The sequence below is a fragment of the Choloepus didactylus genome, chromosome 4 (assembly GCF_015220235.1).
Source record: "Choloepus didactylus isolate mChoDid1 chromosome 4, mChoDid1.pri, whole genome shotgun sequence".
Taxonomy (NCBI): domain Eukaryota; kingdom Metazoa; phylum Chordata; class Mammalia; order Pilosa; family Megalonychidae; genus Choloepus; species Choloepus didactylus.
Window position 1 is genome coordinate 12,476,078 of NC_051310.1, and position 20,921 is coordinate 12,496,998.

General features: G+C 46.6%; 1 protein-coding gene across 6 annotated transcripts in view; it reads left to right on the top strand.

Moving 5' to 3' along the window:
* Window positions 1-20,921, top strand: part of SYNE3 (spectrin repeat containing nuclear envelope family member 3) — a 121,565-nt gene that overhangs the window by 57,591 nt on the left and 43,053 nt on the right. For all 6 annotated transcript variants that reach the window (XM_037831946.1, XM_037831948.1, XM_037831950.1 and 3 more), the window contains exons 5-7: window positions 2,969-3,130; window positions 4,746-5,093; window positions 8,694-8,830. In XM_037831946.1, coding sequence (XP_037687874.1) covers window positions 2,969-3,130; window positions 4,746-5,093; window positions 8,694-8,830 — 647 coding nt within the window. The remainder of the gene's footprint in view (window positions 1-2,968; window positions 3,131-4,745; window positions 5,094-8,693; window positions 8,831-20,921) is intronic.

The following is a 20,921-nucleotide window of genomic DNA, read 5'->3' on the forward strand; positions in this document are numbered from 1 at the left end:
CTGTCACCCTGTCACCCCTTGGCGTGGCCAGGACCCCAGAAGTGGCCGAACTGTGTCCCTGTGACCGTGAGGCCTGGCCCAGATCTGGGCTGGACTCCTGCCTGGCTCAGCTGCATGCCTGCTTGAGCCCACTGCCCATCATGGGGACTTTATTGCCTCTGGGTGCTGCCAGGTGCCAGCTCCACATCCTTCATGCACACAGAGACACCAGCCTCGGCCTCTCCGTGGAGAGTTCACTCTGCAGCGACATCCATCACCCTCAGCACCAACCAGGGCCCAGCATTTATTCTCTGCTCGTTATTCCCAACCCACTTTGTTTCATACATCAGCCTTTCCTGGGCATGCGGGAAACTCTGCAAGGGCTTCAATAGATGCAAAGAATCCAGGAGGAAGAAAGAGGCAGCAGGGAAACTTGCTGAGGGCCCGGGGCCATCTGAGGCTGTTGGCAGTGGACACAAAGAGATTGTCACTGCCCCATGGTCCACTCTGGAATACAAGCAGCTCTGGCATCCTCCTGCCTGCCGTTCCCTGCTGGGAAGCACCGAGCCTCACTTCCATGAGGGTGGAGGAGAGAGAACATCTCACCTCTTCACTGAGCCCTTGGTTTCCCCATCTGTAAAATGGGGATATTTTCTCCCACTTGCAATGGTTGTAGCAAAGGTTTAAATGAACTAGTATTTCTAGATTGGATGATAAGCTTCTCAAAGGAAGGGGAGGGCACATGCAAATAGCCGGGGAAGGTTTTCGAATCTACATACCTGTCCGCCTATCACTCGAGAACATTTGACTTAGCTTCTCAGGTGGTTAGAACCTTCCCTGACACGGCCTGGCTTCGTGGCAAAGAGCTGAGGTTGGCAAACTTTGGCCCGTGGGCCAAATCCAGTCACCACCTATTTTTGTACAACCCATGAGCTAAGAATAGTTTTGGCTTTTTTTAATGGTTGGGAAAAATATACAAAAAGAATATTTCATGACGTGAAAGTTATGACAAATTCAAACTTCAGTATCCATAAATAAAATGCAATTGGAATTAGGCCGCCGTCAGTTGCTAAATGCATTCATCGTCTGTGACAGCTCGGCGCTACAACAGCAGAGTCGAGTAGCTGTGACAGAGACCATATGGCTGGCGAAGCCAGAAATATTTACTATCTGGTCCTTGACAGAAAACATCTGCTGACCGTTGGCAAAAAGCACTGATTTGAGAGTCCAGTATTAGCCGTTGGGATCCCGCCCACGAGGCCCTGTAGGAGTTATAAGACCTTCTAACTCCAGTTTGGTCATTTGCATAATGGGATGGTTTGCTGATTGCTGTGAGCATTAAATAAGATGATGCTTGTAAAGCTCCAGGCACATAGTAGGTGCTTATTAAATGAAAGTTTCCCCTTTCTTGACTCACTTCTTGAAACCTTTTCTCCAGGGGCAGGCAGGTTTTGGTGGTGTTTATTCTCCCTGCAGTTCAGGAAGCATCCACAGAGCCTGGCCTGAGCCACACCCTGGGGAGATGAAGTCACTGAGGCCAGCCTTGTTCCTCGGGAGCTCTTGACTCCCCCAGCAGATAATTAGGAACTTGGCACAACGCAGGGGGACAGGTGTTCTGAGAGAGCTGTGTCCCTGAATTTGGGGAACACAGAGAGAAGGCTACTAATTTGGCCTGGGACACTGGGCAAAGCTTCAGAGAAGGTGGGGCCTGGGGGTTGGCAATGCCAGGTGGGCACCTGCCCACCAGGTAGCGGACAGGTGGTGGGAGGGAGTAGGGAGGACATCCCATTGCAGGATGCAATTGTAGAGTGGAGTAGTCACGACAGAACCCTTATGGCCGGCGAAACCAAAAACATTTACTATCTGTTCCTTTGCAGTTGCAAAGGCGTGGGGCCACGTCTGGGCCATGTCGTGTCACTGGATGTGACAAGAGCATTGGGGGTGAGGTGGGGGTGGAGCAAGAGATAATAAACAACAACTCACAGTTATTAAGCATTTATTTAATCCTCACTGCACCCCAGCGAGGCAGGAGCTGTTATTAACCGCACTGTACAGATGAGGAAACTGAGGCAGGGAGGTTAAACACTTGCCACAGGCAGCTGGGGTCCCCAGTCCCAGCCCTTGACTTCAACAACAGTGAGCGGTATGGAGGGGTCTGGCCACGGGAAGCCAGGCTCTGGGGGCAGAGGGGAGCCCCAGGAGGGGGTTAGGGAGGGGCTGCTGGGATCGGGAAGTGTTTTGAAATACAGAGTCTCTAGGTGCACAGTGGGTCTTACAGCAGGGACACAGTGATATCCACAAATGCCAGCCTCCCTCGGGACATCAGCTAGTCCTTTGTGTGGTTACAACTTAGGAGGGATTGGCTGAAAATAGAGATGATTCCAACCAAACACTGAACATGGCTGGATCCTGAGGAATTGAGGGCGGCTGCTCCTTTACTTGCAACCCCCCATAGACACCTTTAAGTGATGCAGCTGGAAATGCCACTGACCCTGTCTTGCTACTGGGTTTGAGTCTTGGCACTTTCCTAGCCAGGTGATGTTGGGCAGGTAACCTCGCCTCTCTGTGTCTCGGTCTCCTCATCTATCCATCTGGGATAACCATGGGGTTCTCAGGAAGGCTCAGTGAGACGGAGCCCTTCTGGTTCTTAGAGAGGTGCCTGGCACCTTGGCGAGTGCTCAAAATGAGAGTGTTCCGTTGTTGTCGTCCTTGTGATTGTTGTTTCCATGCCCCTACATTCAGCGCGGCTCCTAGGACATGGCAGGAAAGAAAGCCAACTGAGCAGCTGAGTCGAGGGCCCAGTCCTAACCTGCTTTGCTTGCCAACATGAAGCATTTCTTGGCGTAATGCTAAGAAGGTGGAGCAGAGGGTTTGGGCTCTCTTTGTCTCCAGCAAAAGGGTTGCGGTTGTCTGCACACACACGCACACACACCTAGCCCGGCTGTGGACTTCCTGACCTCATGGCCGCGGCTTCTCCCCTCTCCCACAGGACCGGGTGGACCTGCTGGAGCAGGTGGCCCAGGAGCACCGGCAGTTCCAGGCCGGCATGGATGAGTTCCAGCTGTGGCTGAAGGCGGCCACGGAGAAGGTGAACGGCTGCCTGGGGCGGGGCTGCCAGCTGAGCACCAAGCAGCGGCTGTCGGCTCTGCAGGTAAGCCCGGGGCTGCGTCTCCACCAGGGGTCCCGGGCAAGGGGGTTGCCTGTGACGCGCTCATGCGAGGCAGGTTCTACTTTATAGTTTAACTGGTCAGTGCTGGGTGCCCAGGAGATACAAACGTCATGACACACGGGCCCCACGTGGGGAGAAGTGCAGGACTGAGTGTAAAATACTGGGGTGCTAAGCTGTTTGTGGGACTCCCTAAGCCAGTAGGACAACAGCATGGCCTCATCCCAGAGCCACATGCCCCAGGGGACACTGGGCAGTGTCTGGGGACATTTTTCGTTGTTCCAACTGGGATGCGGCCGCTACTGTCATCTATTAGGTGGAGACAACGGATGCTGCTGAACATCCTACAATGCACAGGACAGCCCCCCGCAACCAAGACCTGTGCACCCCCAAATGCTGAGGGCAAGGAACCCTGGTGTAGACAAAAGGGCAATAGACCTGCCGTAAGGAAGCATTGGATCCATCCCAGCTTTTCTGACTTGCTGTGTGGCCTTGCCTGAGCCCCTGACTCCCTCTGAAAATTGGGTGGATTATTGTTAGTTATTCAAAAAACACTTTATAATTTTTGCTACAGCTGTACAACACACCTGTACTATTTATTTCATACTGGTATTTAAGTTAACTCACTTTTTAAAGGACTGATGAACATTTACTTAGAAAGAAAAGGTATATCACTTGCCATAAATGGCAAATGCATGCAAATGAAATAAATACAATGAAAAACAGGGTCATGAGGTTCCAGAGCTTCTGCTGCCAGCTGAAGCCTCCAGCCTGAGATTCACTCTCTCCTTGTTAAAAAAGGGAAGGTTGACAAATGTGGGGAGATGTTGAAGACAGAAAGGACCCAACAGAGACTTTCTCCTTGTCTTATCTAAAGGCTTGGCAAAGTCAGGGAAGGGAATGCCTTTCTCTCATGGCAGGTCAGTGACATTTGATGCACTGTCTACCCCTTGGAAAGCCAGTCCCCCCACCCACCAGCTCTCCTGGTGTTCTGGTTTGCTAAAGCTGCTGGAATGCAATATATCAGAAATGGGTTGGCTATTAACAAGGGGATTTATTAAGTTACAAGTTACAATTCTAAGTCCATGGAAATGTCCAAACTAAGTCATCAACAGGAGGATACCTTTCCTGAAGACAGGCTGATGGCATCTGGGGTTCCCCTGCCACATGAGAAGGCACATGGCAATGTCAGCTGGTCCTTCTCTCCTGGGCCCTGGTTTCAAAATGGCTCTCTCAATTTCTGTGGGTCCTTCTTGCTTCTCCCCTGGCACTTTCTTTCTCTCTTAGCTTCTCTGAGCTCTCTCGCTCTGTGAGCTCTTTTAAAGGACTCCAGTAAAGGATTAAGACCCAACTTGGATTGGGTGGGTCACATCTCCACGGAAACAACCTAATCAAAAGGTCCCACCCACAATAGGTCTGCCCCCAAAGAATGGATTAAAAGAATATGGTGTTTCCTGGAGTACGTAACAGCTCCAAAACAGCACACCTGGGAATCTAGGGATTCTGTGTAGCATGACATTCGCAGGGCCTCGGGGATACACAGCAAATGTGTTGTCCTCCCACTGGTGTCCTTTTCCTTCTTCCCTCCTGTCCCCCTCAGGACATTGCCAAAGACTTTCCCAGGGGCGAGGAGTCTTTGAAGAGGCTGGAGGAGCAGTCTGTGGGGGTCATTCAGAACACCTCTCCTCTGGGTGCGGAGAAGATCGCCGAAGAGCTTGAGGAGCTGCGGAAGGTCCTGGAGAAGCTGCGCGTCCTCGGGCAAGAGGAGGAGGGGCGGCTGCGGAGCACGCTCAAGTCCAAGGGCGCCTGTGAGCGGCAGATCACGCAGCTGGAGGCAGAGCTCGGAGAGCTCAGGAAGTGCCTGCAGAAGCTGGCGGAGGAGGGCCTGGAGCCCACACCGAAGGGAGAGACTGAGGACGAGCTGGTGGCTCGCTGGAGACTCCACTCGGTAAGTGGGTCTGGGCAGACCATGGTCCCGGCCAGTCCCGGTGCTGTCCGCGCCCCTCGGTGTTGCCACGCTGGGCTCCTCTGCGCCATGGGAGAACCGTGCTGAGCTTTAAGCTTGCTCGCTGATGTTCCCTGAGTCTTCAGCAATCTTTCCAAGTTCCCTGAGGCGGGAAGTAGGAAGGTTGGGTGTTTGTCACCATTTTCCAGATGAGGAAGCTGAGGCCAGGAGAGAATTTTCCGTCACCCCCAGGGACACAGGATGAGTCAGTGAGTAAATAAGACCAGAGGTGGCCTGGGAGGCCAGGTTTGGGCCTTGCAGCCACTACCTTGTCCTGGAAGGTGGACTCCCCGAGCATGGGGCAGAGGTCAGAAGGGAAAGCTCTTAGCATGGAGATAACGAAGAGCAAACACGACAGGGTTCTGGGGAGCCCAAGCAGAGGATGCCCACCATGAGAAAGGTGGGTGGATTTCAGACCCACACCCGATGTCTGCACAGATCACTCTCACCCCCTTGTGCAGACTCACTAGGCAGGAAAAGAGATTTTTTTAATAGGGATTAACAACACCCCACCACCCCAGTTCTCTTTATTGTTAACTCAATATCACAATTCCTGAAATGTCCTTAAGCTGTCACTCCAGATGCCATCTCCATTCTCACTCCCCTCCGATGTTTGTCCAGACACAGAAACATCTGTGTAGCTGGAAACACAGCAAGGTCCTCTTAGTGGGCCCCTTTCACTCAGCCTTCTGGTCAACCAGGGCACACTGCAGTGATGGTCTTCACGCAAAGGGAACTGTCTCCCCGTCAGGACTGTCTGCGTCAGCTTGGGTTAGAGGTGGTGGGGTGCAGTGGGGTAAAGGGCATAGGCTTTGGTGCTGGACGGCCTGGGTCAAGGTCCAGCTTCTCTCCTTGCTAACTGGAAGGCTTTGGCAGCCCTGCTTTAACCTGTTGAGCTTAGAGTAGCACCTGCCCAAAAGCCAGTGCTGAAGAAGGATTGCCTTTGACCAGGGGAGCGGAAGGCCTGCAAAGCCCTGCCATCCTGGAGAGTCGCAGGGAACCCCAGCCACCTGCCCGTGGTCTGGCTGCATTTCAGAAAACCTCCCCACATCTCGACAGGGTCTCCGCCCCACCTCATTCTGTGTTTCTTCAATTAGAATCAAGACGTGGCTAGCCAGAAATCAATGATAAAGGAATTGTGGAATTTGCTACTATCACTTGTGTTCTTAAACTAGCATTCACATGGTCACTGTTCACACTTATGTGTGATAGAGCAAGGAGCAGACAGCAGTTCTGCTCCAACCCAGCCCTCCGGGAGCAGCTGGGTGCCTTGGCAAGAGGCCAAGTGCACGGCTCCAAGGTGGCCCAGGCTGGCTGGGGCCCAGAGCGCCCATGACTGAGCAGAGTGGGGGAGGGGAGTGCACAGTTATCCTGTCTTGCACCAAAGAAGAAATGTGGACCGTTTTCCCTTTCGTGAGAAACAAGCATACTGCAGGGAACCATGTCCGTGTCGGGGCCTCGGTTAGAAAGCAACTTACAAAGAAAGTCTCTGTGTCAGGACATGTTTGTCTGCAAAAACTTCGAAGCAGGGGTTACTTACCAGCACCTGCTGTCTGGAGTGCTGTATAGCTCCATGATCCTCGTTTTATGGAAGCTGAGAAGCTCAGAGGCTGGATGGCCTGCCCAAGTTGCCCACGGTAAAGGAACTTGAACCCAGGCAGTCTGGCTCAAGGGGCCGTGCCTCTAACCACTGGGCCATCTCTCCCCCTGCAGCCCTGAGACCCCCTCCCATAATGGAGAGTGGGAGGCTAGGAATAGCTGGTGGCATCTGTCTGCTGATAGGGGGGTGGGGGGCACTTGTCCCCTCCAGGCAGGCTTGGAGCCCCAAAGGTCGAAATCAAAGTGGTTTTCTGGCTGAACTGGAGTCAGTTGGGAAATGCGCCTGGCTTCCAGGGCTCATCCTCCCCAGCATCCCAGATAACCAGAAAATTTAAAATGTCAGCATTGGAGGTACAAACGGGGCATGTCAGAGCAAGAAGGGATCCCTCACTTTCCCAAGCAGGGAAACTGAGGCCAAAGGGCCAGAGCCCAGCCTGGCCACACAGCCATGGGACTGCATCCCTCTCCCCACAGCTCCCAGGCCACTCTTGCTCTGCTCCTCAGGGACCCGGGGCCCTTGCCATTTCTGCCATGTGTGCAGCCTCAAGTGAGCTTTTGGCCTTGTGGGGTAGGGGTGGGCCTTTCTCCCGAGACACCCCATAATCCTGCTTGCCTCTGTCCCCCACCCCCCCCCCATCCTGCCCAGCCAGATCTCAGCTTGCCTTGCAGGCTGGCCAGCTTTCACAGGCACTGCGGGCTGGGGCTTCTCACAAATGGCTTGGAAGCTGCTGGTTCACGACTGATTTCGTCTTAGTCTTCTACGAAAACCTTTCTAGATGTCTGTACTTTGTGCTTAATAGTTGAATACTGTCAGGATTAGTTTTGAGGATGCCCGGAGCTGGCCAGGCAGCTTCTAAGTCCTCCTGTCTACAGAGTGGCTCCTACCGTCCCCTGGCTGCCACCTCAAAGCCCCCTATGTGAGCTGAAAACTGATCCTTTTCATACGTGGTTCACCCTAGACTGAGCCAACTTGAAGCTGCTGCTGGTGAATGAAGGAGCTCAACAGAGATGGGGATTGTCAGGAAGGGCGAACACAAGGCTACCTCCTGGGGGTGTGGGGGGGCACCAGCTGGGCAGGTGCCTTGTCAACACCACACATTTACCCTTACGATGGGTGAGGTTGGTCAGAGCAGCCCCATCTGACCAGTGAGGCCAGGGCCTACGGCAATGCAGCTAGGATGGGGTGGAGGTGGGTTTCCAAGCCAGGGCCGTGCCAAAGCCCACGCACTTCTCACTCCCCCATCCTGCCTGCTCCTGAGCACAGGCTGAGCAAGGGGCTGGGGGTGGGGCCGGTCAAGGGCTAACTCCGCACTTCCCATGACAGCAGGCCAAGGCCATGTCTGCAGTGCCTGGACACTGCAAAGTGAAGTGAAGCAATTCTGCTGTAGTCCATGGAAATATATTCCAGGCCTGCCAATAATAACAACTGGATTTGAAAAGCACCTCTCGGATGCATGATTTCACTGGATGCTTAAGAGGCAGGTTTGGAGCTGGATGACCTGGGTTCTGAGGGTAGGTCCAACCATTCTCCAGCTCTGCAACCTTGAGCAAAACTCTTAGCCCCGAGTTTCCTCATGGGGTCAAGATACTTACCTTCTGGGATGCTTGTGAGGCTTGAATGAATGGGGCACCCAGAGCACTCAGCATTGGTGTAAATGTTCCCCGAATCTCAGTTATTTTCATTACTGAGTTTTTGTAGTTGTCAGAACAATGATAATAAAGAAAAGCTCGGAGACAGGAAATCCGAGATCTGGATCACAGAGCCGGGAGGTGGGAGAGCAGTGGCTGAGCTCCAAGGTGGGTTCCCAGTCCCCATGCTGTGGGACAGTTTTCCCCCCTACCTGGCCCACCCCCACCAGCCCTGCTCCTCCCCTCCACGCATGCCTGCCCTATGGTGGACGCTCTCCAGGACACCCCCTCACCCTCCTGCCTTGTCTGCTGCAGGCGACACGGGCAGCGCTGGCCGCGGAGGAGCCCCGGGTGGAGCGGCTGCAGGCCCAGCTGAAGCAGCTCGTCGCTTTCTCCCATGACCTGCAGCCGCTCTTCGACAGCGTGGTCTCGGCCATCCAGGAGTTCCAGAGGTACATGGAAAGGCTGGTGGGTGGATGGGACCTCGGGTGGGACCGACCCCCAGACTCAAAGGGCCTCCTGGCCCATCTCACCCCTCTCCGGAAGGTGGTCTTGCTTTCTGGAAACTTAGGTCAGTCTTGAGCCTCTCAACTCACTGGCTGTGAGATACTCATTTGATTCCAGCATCGTCCTCTTGTGACTGTTTTACATTTTGCTCCCAGAAAGAGGCAGGAACTTTGCTTTTGTCCAGGGTAAGCTGCTCGTTCATCCATTTGCATCAGGGCTCTTCATGCAGCTTAGCCTTGGGAAGTCTTCATCATGTGATGGCCAAGAGGAAGGGCATTTTAATAGCCAGTCCCCAGTCCCTGCTTTCTGAGGGGGTAAGTCCATCTTCAGCCCACGCCTGGAGCAAGCATAGCCAGACCTCTGCTTTCCTAGCTCAGCAAAGACCGGCAGATCAAATTTGCACCCTCTGAGGTCTTGAGCAAGATGCCAATGTGGAATCTGTGTGTTTTAGGCACTGGCCTCCAAGGCGTTTTGAACCTAGTGCCACTGACCGCGTGGCCCTAACACCTCCTCTGCCGTGCGGGGGTCTCCTTCCAAATGAACTAACAGCTGCTGCCCGGCTGCATGTCTCCTGCCCCACGGGTGTCCCAGGTCCCATATCTGTGGAAGGAGAAGAGTGGTCTTGATCTCCTGTGGGATGCTAAGCGGGTGCCTTGAATTTCCCTTGCAGGAGGCAGACAGTGGGGTGCGGTGGCCGGGGGTCTCCCCTATCCCTCCGTGACTTCTCTTGCTGAGATTCAGGGTGGGTGAGGCCCTCAGGGCTGGACAGGAGCTGCCAAGCCCACTGAGGCAGGCAGACCTCCAGTTTGGTATCCTTTGTTTTTGTCCTGGGTACTAGACTTCGGTTTAGAAGTAGCCAAGCAGGGGATGCTAGAGAGTAAACCCAAGAGCCCAGAGCTCATTAACGGGAGTTCCATGACACGTCGGGCTTGTCCCTGTTGCGTGACCAGAAGGCTGTCATTCATTCTGAGGTCTGAGCTGCTGCCTCGTGGCCTGGGCCTCTGGGGTCATGCAGAGGGGTTCTGCGCGGCCTCTGGCACCCATCTTTGCTGTGGGCCTCTCCTCCACCCTCGCTCGAGTGCATCCTCTTCACATCTGTCTCCAAATGCCGCTCTCAGCTCCTCCAACCCCTGCCCGCCCCCGAACCTTCCTTCTGACCTCAAGTTGTTGAAGACCGTCAGGGGCCTCCTCTCACGGGTATCAAATCTTAGCTGTTTTCCACAAATCTTCCACAACTTTCCTACACAGGGAAGTTTCTAGGTTTCATCCTACACATTCCTGTTTGTCATTCTGCAGCAACCAGTCATTTTACTTTAGGACAAAACTACTCTCTTTTCCTTAACAAAAACACATCCGTATGCCTTACATTTTTAAATTGCCAAAAATATCTCAGAAACTGTCTTCAAGCCGACATCCTACAGAACACAATTACTCTTGAAATAAAGTTTATCTTGAAATAAAGTTTATTGAAGTAATAACTCAATTTCATTAAACACAAATATACCCTTTTCAGCATCTTAAATATTTAGTAGATAAAATGCTAGTTTTTTTTTTTTTTTTTATCAATAAACCTGCATAAGCTTAGGTAGAACATACCCAAGTAGAATAATATTGTATGCGTGCATCGTACTTAACATTAACTCAGGAGACATGGCTGTTTTTAACTAACAATATTAAACTTGTCCCATTTGTCAAAGGTTTAACAAAACTATGTGAACTTGAATTTTTTTAAAACACTTGGGTTTAGTTCTACAAATACTCTCTGGTAGTATTAGAAGTTTGGCTTCCGTAATTTCTGGGTCTTCAGGAGTATTAATTTATATACAAGCACTTGTTTATCTTTAAGCCAATGTGAATAGAGCTGTTTTAAGGAGTTTTATAAGTTAATTTGGCAATACCATCCAGAGGTAGGTAAAATGTCATACATTAAATATATAGACCAACACAGATAGAGAGCCTGGAGCTTCAATTTAAAAATTTTCAGCTTGAGTCAGACACAAAAACACAGGAACACGGAAAACATAAAATACAAAGCTCACTAGTTTATATTATAGAGCTGGCTTTCTGTCCTTGACCCACTTTTATATTTTTATCAGAATTTGCTCTTGGCAGACTGGCCACACTGACCTTACTTGCTTCATATGAGGCTAAAGCTTTCCCATCAATATTCATGGGGGAAGCTTTTAAATTTTCTTTGCCCTGGTGTGTAATCTTCTAGAAGCTTTGCTCTTTTCTCAGGCCTATATGACCCTCAGATTTCTTGTGGACAGAGGGATCCTTTAGGTCCCTTTCCAGGTCCGTCCATTCAGCTTTTCCTTCCAGGATTTAGCATCTGGGGTTCAGACAACACCTATCAGGTAATCCTGGGTCATGTAAACCCCAAAGAATTCTAAGTTCTCTGAGTAATTATGCCTCTGAGTTTTGTCTTTGACCACAGGTTAAAGAGGCTGTGGTTGGAACGCGAGAATAGGTGAAGGGTCTCATCTTACAGGGCACCTGTCTGGTTTCCTTTTCTCCCCACCTTCTAAGTAAAAGAATAAATGAAAAGGAGAGTTTGTAGATGCAAAGGAGGATAAAGAGAAGGGGCTGAAGGCCCAGCCGGAGTAACTCACTTTTTCCACAGTCCTCGTTGGTTGTCTCGGCTTCTTGTTTCTTAAGCTTTTCATTGGCTTTTATAAGGAGTCTTTTAAGGAGGCTGTTCTGGAATCACTAATTCTTGTTGATACCCCATTACACCAGTTAAAATAAGCATCTCATGGCTTTTGAGATATGTGGGATCCCTTATTTTCTCAATGTCCTTTGAAGAGAACTACTTCATCTAAACTAAAAAGGCCCCACCGTGGCCACTGCAATTCTAAGTCATCCTTAGTAAAGTCTGACCTTTTTTTTTTTTAAATAGACAAGTTAGGGGTCCATAGTTTTTAAACATGTACCCAGCCAGCATCCCAGCCAGGGAACCCCAGATTCTGAATTTTTTGACAAAGAAGAACCCATGTTACTTACTTGAGATCTCAAGTCTTTACGGTCTGATCCCCAGACTCGAACGAGATTCTTCATCTGATCCCCAGACTTTGGCACTGCTCAGAGTCAGAGCTCAACACAAGGACGGAGCTCAAGCTCAGGTCCCAGAGAAACTTACCTTGACTTCTGGGCACCGGTGAGAGAGCTGAGAGCACAAGGGGCTCATGGGTTCCTTTCACCTGCTCTTCTCAGCACCTCCAGGGGCTGTCAGGGGTCTCCTTCCTATCCCACTCTTGATGCCAAAACTGTTAGAGATATATCAGAAAAGTTATTAATTACGGGAATTTATTTGAGCAGTTTACATTTCGTGAATTGGGCAGCATCCAAACCATATGTGGAAAGGAGCTGCACCGAGGAGGTGAGAGGGGGAGCAGGTGAGGAAATGTGCTGATTGGCTGGCGTTTTCATTTGACCTAACGAGGTCCTATAAAGTGAGGAGCAGATATGTATTAATTAGTATGGGATGCTGTCCGTTCTGATAAGCTACTGGGCTGAAACTGCTTTATCACCGGACTGGCTCATCTGCAGTCCTGTAGGGTGCATTCCATTGTTCCATTTTCTGGGAAAGCCTCTGCAGGTCAATTGTTTTTGTCTTCTGGAGAATCCTTTCTTGGAAAGGGGTACCTTCCAGCAACACCCTGACAGCATCTACCAATGTGGAAGAAACAGCAAAACTGAGCTAGCTTTTGGCAACCCCTCAGAGTAAAAAGTCAACATCCAGGGTCCATCAAAAGTGGCAGAGTCTGATAAACAAGCCCCACTTTAAGTTGGGCATTTTGTTTTACTTAACACAGGATAAAGACTCACCTTCTCTGTGTGGCACTCACCATCTGCCTCCAGTAGCCCTTTCCATCCCCACCTCCTGCCCTTCTGCACACAGCCCACACCATGCTGCATGGCGATCACAGAACACACCATCTGCATAGACACCTGTGTTCTGGATCATGCCATGCCCTCTGCCCAGAATACCTGCCCTCATTAACTTCTGGCAGAGGCTACCTCCTCCGAGGAGCCTTCCCTGATCCCAACCCTCACTCTCTCCTTGGCTTTCCTGTGGCACTTTTATAAGCCCACTTTAACACTTGTGTTGTTAATGGTGTGTTACTATTACTTCAGTTTCCCCAATAGTCTGACAGTGTCCTGAGGGCACGAGTCCAGTCGTTGCCTGGCACAGGGATGGTTTCCAGTAAATGTTGAATTGAATTCAGTTGAATTTCCTACAGCGCTCCCTGTCTGCATTCTGGGGTAAGCAACTCACAAGTTCAAACACCAGCCCTCAGCAAAGAAAAGGAATAGTTCCCAACATGGAATACTTTGCATGTATTATCAGTTCTAGAATTTCTATTGGGTCATTTTTCAAATCTACCTTGTCACTTTTTATGGTTTCCTGTTTTCTGCAGGAATTTTCAAGCTCGGCTTTTATTTCTCTGAACATAGCTGTTTATAGTTTGTATCTGATCATTCTATTATCTCAACAATTTGTGAGTGTGTTTCTGTTATCTGTTGTTTCTGGGCCAGCTTATCACTCATGGTTTCTTGTTGGCTTGTGTGTCTGGTTATCTCCGACTGGGTGCTAGACATTGTATTTGAAAAATTATTTGTAGAAACTGTTTGAGCCTACGATGATAACTCACTCAATAAAGGATTTGTTTGCTTCTGCTAGTTGCCCAGGGACAGTACCAGCCTAGGGCCTCCTCAATTCACCTAGAGACTTGAGGTTCCCTGATCATGAACCGGGGCTGCCAGTTATACATCCAGTGCACTTTTTTTTTTTTTTTTTTTAGAGATAACAGTAAAAATAATGTTTATTGTTTATTTTCTGATTACAACACAAATATATGCTCCTTGAATAAAATTTGGAAAACATATAAAAGTTTCAATGAGAAAAAGTAAAAATTACATATAACCCAACTTTTTAAAGTAACCAAATTTCTTATTATATTTCACTGATTTTTTTTTAAATCTTCATTTTATTGAGATATATTCACATACCACGCAGTCATACAAAACAAATCGTACTTTCGATTGTTCACAGTACCATTACATAGTTGTACATTCATCACCTAAATCAATCCCTGACACCTTCATTAGCACACACACAAAAATAACAAGAATAATAATTAGAGTGAAAAAGAGCAATTGAAGTAAAAAAGAACACTGGGTACCTTTGTCTGTTTGTTTCCTTCCCCTACTTTTCTACTCATCCATCCATAAACTAGACAAAGTGGAGTGTGGTCCTTATGGCTTTCCCAATCCCATTGTCACCCCTCATAAGCTACATTTTTATACAACTGTCTTCGAGATTCATGGGTTCTGGGTTGTAGTTTGATAGTTTCAGGTATCCACCACCAGCTACCCCAATTCTTTGGAACCTAAAAAGGGTTGTCTAAAGTGTGCGTAAGAGTGCCCACCAGAGTGACCTCTCGGCTCCTTTTGGAATCTCTCTGCCACTGAAGTTTATTTCATTTCCTTTCACATCCCCCTTTTGGTCAAGAAGATGTTCTCCGTCCCACGATGCCGGGTCTACATTCCTCCCTGGGAGTCATATTCCACGTTGCCAGGGAGATTCACTCCCCTGGGTGTCTGATCCCACGTAGGGGGGAGGGCAGTGATTTCACCTTTCAAGTTGGCTTAGCCAGAGAGAGAGGGCCACATCTGAGCAACAAAGAGGCATTCGGGAGGAGGCTCTTAGGCACAAATACAGGGATGCCTAGCCTCTCCTTTGCAGCAACCGTCTTCCCAAGGGTAAAACTTATGGTAGAGGGCTCAACCCATCAAACCACCAGTCCCCTATGTCTGTGGTCATGTTAGCAACCATCGAGGTGGGGTAGGCGAATACCCCTGCATTCTCCACAGGCTCCTCAAGGGGGCACTACATCTTTTTTTTTTTGCCTTGTTTTTCTTTTTTTTTTTTTTTTTAATTTTCCCTTCTTTTTTAAATCAACTGTATGAAAAAAAAGTTAAAAAGAAAACAAACATACAATAAAAGAACATTTCAAAGAGACCATAACAAGGGAGTAAGAAAAAGACAACTAACCTAAGATAACTGCTTAACTTCCAACATGTTCCTACTTTACCCCAAGAAAGTTACATAATATAGCAACATTTCTGTGAACTTGTTCCTACTATATCCATCAGAAATTAACAGACCATAGTCATTCCTGGGCATCCCCAGAACGTTAAATAGCTTATCTGTTCTTCTTGGATTATTGTTCCCCCTTCCTTAATTGCTCTCTATTGCTAGTTCCCCTGCATTCTACATTATAAACCATTTGTTTTACATTTTTCAAAGTTCACATTAGTGGTAGCATATAATATTTCTCTTTTTGTGCCTGGCTTATTTCGCTCAGCATTATGTCTTCAAGGTTCATCCATGTTGTCATATGTTTCACGAGATCGTTCCTTCTTACTGCCGCGTAGTATTCCATCGTGTGTATATACCACATTTTATTTATCCACTCATCTGTTGAAGGACATTTGGGTTGTTTCCATCTCTTGGCAATTGTGAATAATGCTGCTATGAACATTGGCGTGCAGATATCTGTTCGTGTCACTGCTTTCCGACCTTCCGGGTATATACCGAGAAGTGCAATCGCTGGATCGAATGGTAACTCTATATCTAGTTTTCTAAGGAACTGCCAGACTGACTTCCAGAGTGGCTGAACCATTATACAGTCCCACCAACAATGAATAAGAGTTCCAATTTCTCCACATCCCCTCCAGCATTTGTAGTTTCCTGTTTGTTTAATGGCAGCCATTCTAACCGGTGATTAGATGGTATCTCATTGTGGTCTTAATTTGCATCTCTCTAATAGCTAGTGAAGCTGAACATTTTTTCATGTGTTTCTTGGCCATTTGTATTTCCTCTTCAGAGAACTGTCTTTTCATATCTTTTGCCCATTTTATAATTGGGCTGTCTGTACTATTGTCCTTGAGTTGTAGGATTTCTTTATATATGCAAGATATCAGTCTTTTGTCAGATACATGGTTTCCAAAAATTTTTTCCCATTGAGTTGGCTGCCTCTTTACCTTTTTGAGAAATTCCTTTGAGGTGCAGAAACTTCTAAGCTTGAGGAGTTCCCATTTATCTATTTTCTCTTCTGTTGCTTGTGCTTTGGGTGTAAAGTCTAGGAAGTGGCCGCCTAATACAAGGTCTTGAAGATGTTTTCCTACATTATCTTCTAGGAGTTTTATGGTACTTTCTTTTATATTGAGATCTTTGGTCCATTTTGAGTTAATTTTTGTGTAGGGGGTGAGGTAGGGGTCCTCTTTCATTCTTTTGGATATGGATATCCAACTCTCCCAGCCCCATTTGTTGAAAAGACCATTATGACTCAGTTCAGTGACTTTGGGGGCCTTATCAAAGATCAGTCGGCCATAGATCTGAGGGTCTATCTCTGAATTCTCAATTCGATTCCATTGATCTGTATGTCTATCTTTGTGCCAGTACCATGCTGTTTTGGCAACTGTGGCTTTATAATAAGCTTCAAAGTCAGGGAGTGTAAGTCCTCCCACTTCGTTTTTCTTTTTTAGAGTGTCTTTAGCAATTCGAGGCATCTTCCCTTTCCAAATAAATTTGATAACTAGCTTTTCCAAGTCTGCAAAGTAGGTTGTTGGAATTTTGATTGGGATTGCATTGAATCTGTAGATGAGTTTGGGTAGAATTGACATCTTAATGACATTTAGCCTTCCTATCCATGAACATGGAATATTTTTCCATCTTTTAAGGTCCCCTTCTATTTCTTTTAGTAGAGTTATGTAGTTTTCTTTGTATAGGTCTTTTACATCTTTGGTTAAGTTGATTCCTAGGTACTTGATTTTTTTAGTTGCTATTGAAAATGGTATCTTTTTCTTGAGTGTCTCTTCAGTTTGTTCATTTCTAGCATATAGAAACATTACTGACTTATGTGCATTAATCTAGTATCCCGCTACTTTGCTAAATTTGTTTATTAGCTCTAGTAGGTGTATCGTCGATTTCTCAGGGTTTTCTAGATATAAGATCATATCATCTGCAAACAATGACAGTTTTACTTCTTCTTTTCCAATTTGGATGCCTTTTATTTCTTTGTCTTGCCGGATTGCCCTGGCTAGCACTTCCAGCACAATGTTGAATAGCAGTGGTGATAGCGGGCATCCTTGTCTTGTTCCTGATCTTAGAGGGAAGGCTTTCAGTCTCTCACCATTGAGTACTATGCTGGCTGTGGGTTTTTCATATATGCTCTTTATCATGTTGAGGAAGTTTCCTTCAATTCCTACCTTTTGAAGTGTTTTTATCAAAAAGGGATGTTGGATTTTGTCAAATGCTTTTTCAACATCTATTGAGATGATCAATTGATTTTTCCCTTTTGACTTGTTAATGTGTTGTAATACATTGATTGATTTTCTTATGTTGAACCATCCTTGCATGCCTGGAATGAACCCCACTTGGTCATGGTGTATGATTTTTTTAATGTGTCTTTGGATTCGATTTGCAAGTATTTTGTTGAGGATTTTTGCATCTATATTCATTAGGGAGATTGGCCAGTAGTTTTCCTTTTTTGTAGCATCTTTGCCTGGTTTTGGTATTAGATTGATGTTAGCTTCATAAAATGAGTTAGGTAGTGTTCCATTTTCTTCAATGTTTTGAAAGAGTTTGAGTAAGATTGGTGTCAGTTCTTTCTGGAAAGTTTGGTAGAATTCCCCTGTGAAGCCATCTGGCCCTGGGCATTTATTTGTGGGAAGATTTCTGATGACTGATTGGATCTCTTTGCTTGTGATGGGTTGGTTGAGGTCTTCTATTTCTTCTCTGGTCAGTCTAGGTTGTTCATATGTTTCCAGGAAATTGTCCATTTCTTCTACATTATCCAGTTTGTTGCCATACAGTTGTTCATAATATCCTTTTATAATTTTTTTAATTTCTTCAGGATCTACAGTTATGTCACCTTTTTCATTCATTATTTTGTTTATATGGGTCTTCTCTCTTTTTGATTTTGTCAGTCTAGCTAGGGGCTTGTCAATCTTGTTGATCTTCTCAAAGAACCAACTTTTGGTGATATTTATCCTCTCTATTGTTTTTTTGTTCTCTATGTCATTTATTTCTGCTTTAATCCTTGTTATTTCTTTTCTTCTACTTGGTTTAGGATTGGTTTGCTGTTCATTTTCTAGCTTCTTCAGTTGATCCATTAGTTCTTTGATTTTGGCTCTTTCTTCCTTTTTAATATATGCGTTTAGTGCTATAAATTTCCCCCTTAGCACTGCTTTTGCTGCATCCCATAGGTTTTGGTATGTTGTGTTCTCATTTTCATTCGTCTCTATATATTTAGCAATTTCTCTTGCTATTTCTTCTTTAACCCACTGATTGTTTAGGAGTGTGTTGTTTAACCTCCAGGTATTTGTGAATTTTCTAAGTCTCTGATGGTTATTGACTTCTAATTGTATTCCATTGTGGTCAGAGAATGTGCTTTGAATAATTTCAATCTTTTTAAATTTATTGAGGCTTGTTTTATGTCCCAGCATATGATCTATTCTGGAGAAAGTTCCATGAGCACTAGAAAAGTATGTGTATCCTGGTGATTTGGGATGTAATGTTCTGTATATGTCTGTTAAATCTAATTCATTTATCAGATTGTTTAGGTTTTCAATTTCCTTATTGGTCTTCTGTCTGGTTGATCTATCTATAGGAGAGAGTGATGTGTTGAAGTCTCCCACAATTATTGTGGAAACATCAATTGCTTCCTTTAGTTTTGCCAGTGTTTCTCTCATGTATTTTGTGGCACCTTGATTGGGTGCATAGACATTTACGATTGTTATTTCTTCTTGTTGAATTGCCCCTTTTATTAGTATGTAGTGGCCTTCTTTGTCTCTCAAAACATCCCTGCATTTGAAGTCTATTTTATCTGAGATTAATATTGCTACACCTGCTTTCTTTTGGCTGTAGCTTGCATGAAATATTTTTTTCCATCCTTTCACTTTCAGTTTCTTTGTGTCCCTGTGTCTAAGATGAGTCTCTTGTATGCAACATATTGATGGTTCATTTTTTTTGATTCATTGTGCGAATCTATATCTTTTAATTGGGGAGTTTAATCCATTTACATTCAACGTTATAACCGTGAAGGCATTTCTTGAATCAGCCATCTTATCCTTTGGTTTATGTTTGTCATATTTTTCCCCTCTATTAATATCCTTTATTGTACCCACACCGAATCTCTTTAGTACTGAACCTTTCTCCAAGTCTCTCTGTCCTTTCTTTGTTTCTCTGTGTGTAGGGCTCCCTTTAGTATCTCCAGTAGGGCAGGTCTCTTGTTAGCAAATTCTCTCAGCATTTGTTTGTCTGTGAAAAATTTAAGCTCTCCCTCAAATTTGAAGGAGAGCTTTGCTGGATAAAGTATTCTTGGCTGGAAATTTTTCTCATTCAGAATTTTAAATATATCGTGCCACTGCCTTCTTGCCTCCATGGTGGCTGCTGAGTAGTCACTACTTAGTCTTATGCTGTTTCCTTTGTATGTGGTGAATTGCTTTTCTCTTGCTGCTTTCAGAACTTGCTCCTTCTCTTCTGTGTTTGACAGTGTGATCAGTATATGTCTCGGAGTGGGTTTATTTGGATTTATTCTATTTGGAGTTCGCTGAGCATTTATGATTTGTGTATTTATGTTGTTTAGAAGATTTGGGAAGTTTTCCCCAACAATTTCTTTGAATACTCTTCCTAGACCTTTACCCTTTTCTTCGCCTTCTGGGACACCAATGAGTCTTATATTTGGACGTTTCATATTATCTATCATATCCCTGAGGTCCATTTCGATTTTTTCAATTTTTTTCCCCATTCTTTCTTTTATGGTTTCATTTTCCCTTCTGTCATCTTCCAGGTCACTGATTTGTTGTTCAACTTCCTCTAGTCTTGTACTATGAGTGTCCAGAATCTTTTTAATTTGGTCAACAGTTTCTTTAATTTCCATAAGATCATCCATTTTTTTATTTAGTCTTGCAATGTCTTCTTTATGCTCTTCTAGGGTCTTCTTGATTTCCTTTGTCTCCCATACTATGGTCTCATTGTTCATCTTTAGTTCTTTGAGTAGCTGCTCTAGGTGCTGTGTCTCTTCTGATCTTTTGATTTGGGTGCTTGGGCATGGGTTATCCATATCGTCTGGTTTTTTCATATGCTTTATAATTTTCTGTTGTTTTTGGCCTCATGGCATTTGCTGAACTTGATAGGGTTCTTTTAGGATTTGTAGACCAATTGAAGTCCTTGTCTCTAATTCATCAGATCTACAGCTTCATGGAGTACACTTTCTCTAACTAACCAGCAGGTGGCGTCCACGAGCCACCTGTTCTCCACAAGCCAGTTCTCCCCTGCTTAGCCTTTTTGGTGAGTGGGGGAGTGAGTCTTGTGGGGTCCAATTGGTGTACCAAGCTTGCGTGTGTAGTTGGTGTTGCCTGCCCTGTATATGGGGCGTGTTTCTGGGCAGTCAGGGAGGGGGGGGTGGCCCTAACAATCAAATCTCCCTGGTGATCCTAGAGTTTTAAAGCTGCTGCAATAGTCTAATCCTTCAGTTCAGTCCTGCCACAGTTTGTCTCTGCCACTGACCCACAAGTCCTTGGTATTGGCATATGGCTCCCTCCTGAGACTTGCAAGTGGGCCCCTCTTCCAGGCTGTGCACCCCAGGTCCTCTGTTGAGGGATGACTGTGCTATGTCACAGGTGAGTGCCGTCCCCCCAGGGCAGTTCTGGGCTGCTGGGCTGTGTAGGGAGGCTCCCAGTCTGCTGAAATGATGGCTGAATGGGGCTTTGTTAATTCACACTGCTCCACCTTCCCAACTCTGGGACAATCAGCTGAGGTTGCAGGGAAGGCTAATGTCCACGCCCAGTTTTGTGGTGTGTGCCTGTTATTTGAAGCACTTCCGTCACACTGGGTTGTCTGGGGCAGCTCTGGGCTATGGGGCTGGCGATGGGCAGGAGTGTTTCCTGTCCACCAGGATGATGGCTGTGAGCGGACACCCCCCTTTTCTTGGGAAGTTGTGGTGTTTAGTGAATTTTCTCAGC